General features: G+C 34.1%; 1 protein-coding gene across 2 annotated transcripts in view; it reads right to left on the bottom strand.

The window, feature by feature from the left end:
* The window catches only part of LOC132160688 (zinc finger protein GLI1-like), a 71,979-nt gene extending 62,120 nt beyond the window's left edge, over positions 1 to 9,859 (bottom strand). For both annotated transcript variants that reach the window (XM_059570333.1, XM_059570334.1), the window contains exon 1: positions 9,486 to 9,859. Coding sequence is in view for 1 of the 2 variants with exons in the window: in XM_059570334.1 (XP_059426317.1) it covers positions 9,486 to 9,511 (26 nt within the window). In the remaining variant the exon portion in view is untranslated. The remainder of the gene's footprint in view (positions 1 to 9,485) is intronic.
* Between the last annotated feature and the right edge of the window lie 906 nt (positions 9,860 to 10,765).

Genomic DNA, 10,765 nt, shown 5'->3' with positions numbered 1-10,765 from the left:
TCTTCGGTCCAAGGTAGAACATTTAAAAAGGCAGTTTAGGACATGTCATTTTTTCATTAAAGACATTTTAATTAAGGAGTGCCTCGGCTATCAGAGATTTATTTTCTCTACACTGCCTTTTTAAATCCACTCTCTCTATTCATATAGACACGTTCACTTTGATAGCCGTGATCATGCAGTAATAGCGAGCTGATTTGGGCTGATTTGCACTCAAACCGATGGTAATCATGCAGATACATTCACATTTGACATAAAACACACTCTCACATATATAAAAACTGTTGAAAAATAAAATAAACAAAGAAAAAGGCGATCGCTATAAGTTCCGCCTCCATCAGTTGACAGGTGCGTCAGAGCGCGTCACGAGGGAGCGCCAAAATTCAAATAAAATAATTTTCGCCTATCTTTCATTCATTCTTTTTCCCGGTGGATCGTCTCATTCTGTTTGTGACACTGTACGCTGCAAAACCATGCCGTGTTTTTACTACCAAGATGCAGTTTCTGACAGAGTTATTCCATAACGGACACAAACAGTTCCGTCGCTGAAGAACTGAAATGTAAACAAAGGAATTATGATCCGTATTACAACGTTATTGCTTCGTTGGACTAAACATGCTTCATGAGATGTCATTCAGTGGACCCAGAATTATGAGATATATTCAGAATTATGAGATATTAACTCAGAATTGAGATGTAAACTCAGAATTATGAGATATATCCAGAAGCAGTGTTGGGGAAAGTTACTTTTAAAAGTAATGCCTTACAATATTGCATTACTCCTTAAAAAAGTAACTAAATACGTTACTTAGTTACTTTTTATGGAAAGTAATGTGTTACATTACGTTACTTTCACGTTACTTTTTAAATATGAGCAGGGCTTGATTGTTTTTAATATAAGAAGTTCTATTTATAGCAAATGTAAAAGCCCTTTCACACCAAAAAGTGTAATGAATAAACCTCAGGCTGAAGGAAAAGTAAATTCACGTCTGTACAGTAGAACACAGGAGAAGAAGGTTCAACACTCTTCAGCAATAAAAAAAAACAATGAAGCACAATTGTTTATCTAAAGTCATTTTTTAATTATTAGTATGGTTGAACTGGATCATTAAAGGTCAGCAGCAAAGACACTGTTAATAAAATGGGAATAGATACATTTGTGTTATTTAATATATTTAGTTATAGCAGGTTTGCGTCATATTCTGAGTTTGCATTTCACTGTTTTGATTAATTTTGATGAATACTAAATCTGTTTTGTTTTTTGTTTTTTTGTGAGTGGGATGAATTAATGCACATTCACATTTAGTCTAGAACTACAGTAACATGTTCACACAGCGCACACAACGCCTCCATACTTCTGATTTCTCCCAATATGGGAACAGGAGGCTTGTCAGTCAAAAAATGGGAATACAAAGTAACTGGCGTTACTTTTTTGAAAAAGTAACTCAGATATTTTCTTGTAAATTAAAAAGTAATGCGTTACTTTACTAGTTACTTGAAAAAAGTAATCTGATTACGTAACTCGTGTTACTTGTAATGCATTACCCCCAACACTGTCCAGAAGTAAGAGATATTAACTCAGAATTGCAAGATATAAACTCATAATTAAGAGATATACTCAGAATTATGAGATATACTCAGAATTGCAAGAGATAAACTCAGAATTCAAGATATAAACTCAGAATTATGAGATATATCCAGAATTATGAGATATTAACTCAGAATTGAGATATAAACTCAGAATTATGAGATATACTCAGAATTGCAAGAGATAAACTCAGAATTGAGATGTAAACTCAGAATTATGAGATATATCCAGAATGATGAGATATTAACTCAGAATTGAGATATAAACTCAGAATTATGAGATATACTCAGAATTGCAAGAGATAAACTCAGAATTCAAGATATAAACTCAGAATTATGAGATATATCCAGAATTATGAGATATTAACTCAGAATTGAGATATAAACTCAGAATTATGAGATATACTCAGAATTGCAAGAGATAAACTCAGAATTGAGATGTAAACTCAGAATTATGAGATATATCCAGAATGATGAGATATTAACTCTGAATTGAGATGTAAACTCAGAATTATGAGATATACAACCCGAATTCCGGAAAAGTTGGGACGTTTTTTAAATTTTAATAAAATGAAAACTAAAGGAATTTCAAATCACATGAGCCAATATTTTATTCACAATAGAACATAGATAACGTAGCAAATGTTTAAACTGAGAAATTTTACACTTTTATCCACTTAATTAGCTCATTTAAAATTTAATGCCTGCTACAGGTCTCAAAAAAGTTGGCACGGGGGCAACAAATGGCTAAAAAAGCAAGCAGTTTTGAAAAGATTCAGCTGGGAGAACATCTAGTGATTAATTAAGTTAATTGATATCAGGTCTGTAACATGATTAGCTATAAAAGCTTTGTCTTAGAGAAGCAGAGTCTCTCAGAAGTAAAGATGGGCAGAGGCTCTCCAATCTGTGAAAGACTGCGTAAAAAAATTGTGGAAAACTTTAAAAACAATGTTCCTCAACGTCAAATTGCAAAGGCTTTGCAAATCTCATCATCTACAGTGCATAACATCATCAAAAGATTCAGAGAAACTGGAGAAATCTCTGTGCGTAAGGGACAAGGCCGGAGACCTTTATTGGATGCCCGTGGTCTTCGGGCTCTCAGACGACACTGCATCACTCATCGGCATGATTGTGTCAATGACATTACTAAATGGGCCCAGGAATACTTTCAGAAACCACTGTCGGTAAACACAATCCGCCGTGCCATCAGCAGATGCCAACTAAAGCTCTATCATGCAAAAAGGAAGCCATATGTGAACATGGTCCAGAAGCGCCGTCGTGTCCTGTGGGCCAAGGCTCATTTAAAATGGACTATTTCAAAGTGGAATAGTGTTTTATGGTCAGACGAGTCCAAATTTGACATTCTTGTTGGAAATCACGGACGCCATGTCCTCCGGGCTAAAGAGGAGGGAGACCTTCCAGCATGTTATCAGCGTTCAGTTCAAAAGCCAGCATCTCTGATGGTATGGGGGTGCATAAGTGCATACGGTATGGGCAGCTTGCATGTTTTGGAAGGCTCTGTGAATACTGAAAGGTATATAAAGGTTTTAGAGCAACATATGCTTCCCTCCAAACAACGTCTATTTCAGGGAAGGCCTTGTTTATTTCAGCAGGACAATGCAAAACCACATACTGCAGCTATAACAACAGCATGGCTTCGTCGTAGAAGAGTCCGGGTGCTAACCTGGCCTGCCTGCAGTCCAGATCTTTCACCTATAGAGAACATTTGGCGCATCATAAAAAGAAAAATACGTCAAAGACGACCACGAACTCTTCAGCAGCTGGAAATCTATATAAGGCAAGAATGGGACCAAATTCCAACAGCAAAACTTCAGCAACTCATAGCCTCAATGCCCAGACGTCTTCAAACTGTTTTGAAAAGAAAAGGAGATGCTACACCATGGTAAACATGCCCCGTCCCAACTATTTTGAGACCTGTAGCAGAAATCAAAATTGAAATGAGCTCATTTTGTGCATAAAATTGTAAACTTTCTCAGTTTAAACATTTGCTATGGTATCTATGTTCTATTGTGAATAAAATATTGGCTCATGTGATTTGAAAGTCTTTTAGTTTTCATTTTATTAAAATTTAAAAAACGTCCCAACTTTTCCGGAATTCGGGTTGTATCCAAAAGTAAGAGATATTAACTCAGAATTGCAAGATATAAACTCAGAATTGCAAGATATACTCAGAATTATGAGATATACTCAGAATTGCAAGAGATAAACTCAAAATTCAAGATATAAACTCAGAATTATGAGATATATTCAGAATTATGAGATATTAACTCAGAATTGAGATATAAACTCAGAATTATGAGATATACTCAGAATTGCAAGAGATAAACTCAGAATTGATATGTAAACTCAGAATTATGAGATATATCCAGAATGATGAGATATTAACTCTGAATTGAGATGTAAACTCAGAATTATGAGATATATCCAGAAGTAAGAGATATTAACTCAGAATTGCAAGATATAAACTCATAATTAAAAGATATACTCAGAATTATGAGATATACTCAGAATTGCAAGAGATAAACTCAAAATTCAAGATATAAACTCAGAATTATGAGATATATTCAGAATTATGAGATATTAACTCAGAATTGAGATATAAACTCAGAATTATGAGATTTACTCAGAATTGCAAGAGATAAACTCAGAATTGAGATGTAAACTCAGAATTATGAGATATATCCAGAATTATGAGATATTAACTCAGAATTGAGATGTAAACTCAGAATTATAAGATATATCCAGAAGTAAGAAATATTAACTCAGAATTGCAAGATATAAACTCATAATTAAGAGATATACTCAGAATTGCAAGAGATAAACTCAGAATTGAGATGTAAACTCAGAATTATGAGATATATCCAGAATTATGAGATATTAACTCAGAATTGAGATGTAAACTCAGAATTATGAGATATATCCAGAATTATGAGATATTAACTCAGAATTGAGATGTAAACTCAGAATTATGAGATATATCCAGAATTATGAGATATTAACTCAGAATTGAGATATAAACTCAGAATTATGAGATTTACTCAGAATTGCAAGAGATAAACTCAGAATTGAGATGTAAACTCAGAATTATGAGATATATCCAGAATTATGAGATATTAACTCAGAATTGAGATGTAAACTCAGAATAATAAGATATATCCAGAAGTAAGAAATATTAACTCAGAATTGCAAGATATAAACTCATAATTAAGAGATATACTCAGAATTGCAAGAGATAAACTCAGAATTGAGATGTAAACTCAGAATTATGAGATATATCCAGAATTATGAGATATTAACTCAGAATTGAGATGTAAACTCAGAATTATGAGATATATCCAAAAGTAAGAGATATTAACTCAGAATTGCAAGATATAAACTCATAATTAAGAGATATACTCAGAATTATGAGACATACTCAGAATTGCAAGAGATAAACTCAGAATTATGAGACATACTCAGAATTGCAAGAGATAAACTCAGAATTGAGATGTAAACTCAGAATTATGAGATATATCCAGAATTATGAGATATTAACTCAGAATTGAGATGTAAACTCAGAATTATGAGATATATCCAGAATTATGAGATATTAACTCAGAATTGAGATGTAAACTCAGAATTATGAGATATATCCAGAAGTAAGAAATATTAACTCAGAATTGCAAGATATAAACTTAGAATTGCAAGATATAAAGTCATAATTAAGAGATATACTCAGAATTATGAGATATACTCAGAATTGCAAGAAATAAACTCAGAATTCAAGATATAAACTCAGAATTATGAGATATACTCAGAATTGCAAGAAATAAACTCAGAATTCAAGATATAAACTCAGAATTATGAGATATACTCAGAATTGCAAGAAATAAACTCAGAATTCAAGATATAGACTCAGAATTATGAGATATACTCAGAATTGCAAGAAATAAACTCAGAATTCAAGATATAAACTCAGAATTATGAGATATACTCAGAATTGCAAGAAATAAACTCAGAATTCAAGATATAAACTCAGAATTATGAGATATACTCAGAATTGCAAGAAATAAACTCAGAATTCAAGATATAAACTCAGAATTATGAGATATACTCAGAATTGCAAGAGATAAACTCAGAACTGCAAGTTATAAACTCATAATTAAGAGATATACTCAGAATTATGATATATTAACTCAGAATTGGAATACATAAACTTAAAATTGAGATGTAAACTCAGAGTTATGAGATATGTCATTAAGAACGATGAGATCATTTAGAATTATGTTATTAACTAATTAAGATACAAACTCAGAATTGCAAAATATAAATCGCAGAATTGAGATGCAAACTCAGAATTATGAGATATATCCAGAATTATGAGATATAAACTCAGAATTCAAGATATAAACTCAGAATTGAGACGTAAACTCAGAAATATGAGATATACATAACTATGAGATATTAACTCAGAAGGAAATTTTTAAATTGCGAGAAATATAAGTTATATTTGCATTTTGTTTTGTGAGATGTAAACTCAGATTTTTTTTTTTTTTTTTTTTTTTTTAAGTCAAAATTCTGAGTTTATATTGCAATTTATCTTTTTTATTCTGTGGCAGAAACGCTCTTCCATACAGTGGAATGATTAGGGGGAAAAACTATGATTTTTTATTTTTTTTGAAAACTTTATCAAATGATTTAAAATTTGATTAAAAAAAATATTAGTCTGCTGTACTTGCACTTCTCATAACAAGCTAACATGGTTAGTGCATGATGCATCTTTTCAATAAAGAATAAAAAAAAATAAAATCGGAGTAGATACAAAGATGGAGTATGTGCCTTTACTGCAAACCGAGCCGCTTCAAGACATTAAAAACACTGGATCACGAGCTGCTTTGTGTGCAAATGATACAAATGACGAGCCCAATAGTGGGCTCAACTTAAACATATTGCCATCAGCAAATGAGAATTACTTTAAAATTAGAGAAGTGGATCAGGCAGTGGTACTGAAAGCTGTTTCAGACCTGAATACTAATTTATCCAAAGACAACTATAACATAGACACAACTTCCCTTTAAAAATATTCTCAAATTATCATTCAACCTTTGGCCCACATTATAAATGTCTCGATTAAAACTGGAATATTTCCAGACGCGTGGAAAAGGGCACTGGTTAAACCCATCTTTAAGTTCGGGAATACCACAGACGTTAGTAACTATCGACCAATAAGTCTAGTTCCGGTAACGAGCTGCCTGAAGTGTGTCCTGAAGTTGGCCTTCAGATGTATGCCGATGACACTGTGGTTTATGTGTCTGGCAAAAGCCCTGTTGTTATCGGCAATACACTGACCAAAAGTCTTGAGAAAGTGTCTAATTGGCTAAATAAATCATGTTTAACACTTATTCTGAGGAAAACTAAATCAATGTGTTTCTCTATAAAAAGAACGAGGATAATAAATGACCTTAACGTTAAAATGAATGGTGAACTCATCGATCAGATAGAACAAGAAAAATATTTAGGAGTGATTTTAGATTCTCAGTTAAATTTTAAAAGTCATATTAAAAATGAAGGCCAGTATGAACTGTTTCAGAATGATCAGGATCCAATTTGTGGAACTGCCTTCCTACAAATATAAAGACTTTAACTAAACTGTCCACCTTTAAAAAACTAACAAAAGCCTGGTTCATAGAGCGGCAGCAGTGTGATCATGCCATATGAGATGTGTAGCTGGGTGTATGTGAGGTGTGCATCTGTGTGACTTCGAGTGAATGTGTTTATTAATTATACGCATCTATATTGGTGCTACCTGGTTTCTGGACATTTCATTGTATTCGCTGTAATTTTTTACGTTTAATTTTTCTTTCCTCATTATCTTGACTGTTAAAAGCTCTTCTAGGGACAGGTGTTGCGAATTAGCCATGGCTATAAACACTGATTGTTCTTTATGTAATAATCTATGTTTATTTTGTATCTGTCCCTATTCAAATAAACAACAAACAAACAAATGAAAACAGTGCCATGCTTCACTATGAAACACACAGTGTATATATTTAATGAAATAAATCAAAATTCACTAAGCAGTTACGCAATTTCAGTTTTGTTCTGATTATCATGCAGTTCTAGTTGCTCCGAAACACCTCTAAAACTCAAGACATCTCTCACGCATGTGTGAATCACTCTCATTTTCAGGTTATTATAGTAGCACTGCTACTGAACCTTCTTCATTTGACAAGTTCAGTCTCTGGATCTCCACCCACAGGTTAGCAAAAGGTGACATACATGCATCGCCTCTTTATATTAGCACTTTTGCTGTGTCTGAAAGACAGACTCAGAGGGAGGTTTCAGGCAGGATCTGTGTGAGTATGAGTATGCTAACGGAAGCCTTTTGGCACTAATGCAAGTCCATCAAACACTAATGAGGTCTGGGGAAAGAGGAAGACACCCTACAGAGTCTTTCTCACCTCCAGACCTGATCCCACATCAACCTAGAGTGGATTTGCAAACAATGACCTCTATGTGCAACCGTGCTAAAAACAAAAACAGCTTTCAGAAAGCCTCTGTGTTGCAAATAAAAGCATGACAACTGTTTTTATGACCAATAGCGGACAAGATAACTGAATTGTTGACGTGTTAGCAAGCCAGACAATTGACAGAAGCCCTAGAGGTCCAAATCTGGTTAGAAAAATATATTTTTTTAAATAATCTTTTCCTAATCACATAATGGACTGGTAACTTCTTTTGATTCGTTGTAGATTTTCTTTGATAAAAACAACTTTAAGATACAATCTTTATGTTAATGTTAAGCACAAAATTAAACATGAAGCAGGGCTTTACAGCATTATGACATCATCCCCTCATTACTGATTTACGACAGTGACTCATCTGAGATAGGCAATTACACAGATTTGTGAAGATTATATTAGATGTTTGTTTTCCCCCCATTCTAAACTTTCACAGTCTCTCTTGATCCAACATAATATGGAGTTTGCATTTAAGAACCCATGATCACAAGCAAATGCACAAAACTAAATATGAAATCCCCCTTCAGGATCATTAAAATTCGTATTAATAGAAGTGCAAAAATTCTTTATAGTTTACTTGGATTATATAGCTTTTTATATATAAAGAATTCAGAATTCTATGCACAAGAGAAAACGTATGGTCTTAAAGACCTCTGGTCAAAATACACGTAGTCAGTGTTGTGGTGGGGCTTCAGGTTAGATAGACACATTTGGAAAAGATATTAGGCACTTCAAGTATTTCCTATTACAAGAAACAGCTGTTGAGATGAGGCCTGTAGAAGAACAGACGGACCTCCACACTGAAATTATCACAAACTATCATATCAGACGACAAAATATGTGCAGAAGAGAACCAAATTAAACATATACGCATGAAAATCAACATGTTATACCACAGCTTGCTTGCCTCTTTAACAACAGTTTGAGAAACGACCGTGAGACCACCAGGACACTACAGTAAAATTCCCGAGAGACCACCGTCATGCACGCTTCATAGTGTACTAAATTAAATCCAGAATAACCAATAGAGATATTAAAACTAATACTCCTTGCTAAAAAAAAAGGTTCTTGACATTAGAGCATTTTGCTGTTTAAATGTCATATCTCCTCCTATTTAATAAGCATTAGTTGCTTAAATACTTACATGTTCATCATTTACTCAAGAGACCCTCAGCCTGAGTGTGTAATAGACACATGTTTGGATTGTTAATCAATACGCAAACATTCCACTTGATTAACACTCCAGCGCACTGAAGGTTCTATTCACACTTATACTGACATGATACAAAGTAACATCACATCTGTTAAAGTTCGCATCACGTTCTACACAGTAAACGTAAGTTGCACACATCCGTGTAATCTGAAGGAATAGCGCGTTACCTTTGAAGACTCGCTTCTGCCTTCATCAGTCTGTGTGTGGCCTCGCGCTGATCCCAGCAAACTCCACTGTTCCCTGGAAAACCTGCGCGAGCGGAGCTGAAAGCCGAGAGCGTCCCGATGGGGGTTCGAGAATTTCCAATAAAGCCCCTCTTTCTCCTCACACACACACACACGCACAGAGAGGGAGAGAGATGCAGATATGAACGCACGCTTAACTCTCCTCTTGTGAATTTTATTCTCCGCTTTTAAACTCCGCAGAAGTTTTCTCTAAAGTTGGAATTTAGAAAAGAGATTCCATTTTCGGAGCCGCCGGTCCCGAGAGCCCAAAGTTGCAGCGCAGCCGGAGAATGCGAGACCTCCCCCTCTCCCTCAGACTCCTGGACCACCCCGAAACAGGAAGTTCACTTTTTGTTTTTCTTGAGGGAAAAAAAGAGAAAGCCCTGCTGGACAGCGTCATTCCTGCAGCATCAGTAACTCCCATAATAATACTGTTAATAATAATAATAATAATAATAATAATAATAAATTACAAATAAATGTATTTTTTTTCTTCTTTAATGTCTCTTCTCAACTCAATAACCACAGGATTGAAACTTTTTCTAGTAAAATACTGCACTAAATTGAATTTACTAAAAAAAAAATTGTGGTAAGTGGTTGCAATCAATTTATTTTGGCTATATTTAAATGAACTAATTAAGTAAGCATTTTTTATTCTTTAAATGTAGCTAAAATAAATTGATTGCAACCACTTACCATACACTTTACAACCCGGAGCAGAGCGAAGAGATCGGGACTGAGTCTGGATTGGGTCACCATACTTGGCTCTATGTCACGTCACTGCATTGCTTTAATTTGAATTACAAATGTCAATTAGCACTAGCTTTTTAATCCATATTTATCTCTCTTTCTTTCATTTTTATATTTTAGCCTACTATGAAAGCAGCCGCCTACTATAGGCTACTATATAAATCTGCAGTAAAGCTGAAAATTTCAACATGATTCCTAAAAACTCGCCATGGGTCGTTCTGACAACATCAGTCGAGAAAATACCTGTTCATAACGCTAAAAACGATGTAAAACTAATTATTTTCTGATAATATGGTCCTGTTCTAAATATCATGTTCACAATCATGTAAACTCTAATCCGGTTCTGTCCCGTTTCTGTTTATACAATTATACAATTATAATTGTAAATAGGTTTTTTTTATTTTTTATTCATGCTCGATGGCAACGCGGGTATTATAACTAAAGATTGCTGGTTTTGAACACTGAATCAAGTT

This window comes from Carassius carassius, chromosome 17, assembly GCF_963082965.1.
Source record: "Carassius carassius chromosome 17, fCarCar2.1, whole genome shotgun sequence".
In the NCBI taxonomy this organism is placed as follows: domain Eukaryota; kingdom Metazoa; phylum Chordata; class Actinopteri; order Cypriniformes; family Cyprinidae; genus Carassius; species Carassius carassius.
This window is presented reverse-complemented; position numbering and strand designations above follow the sequence as displayed.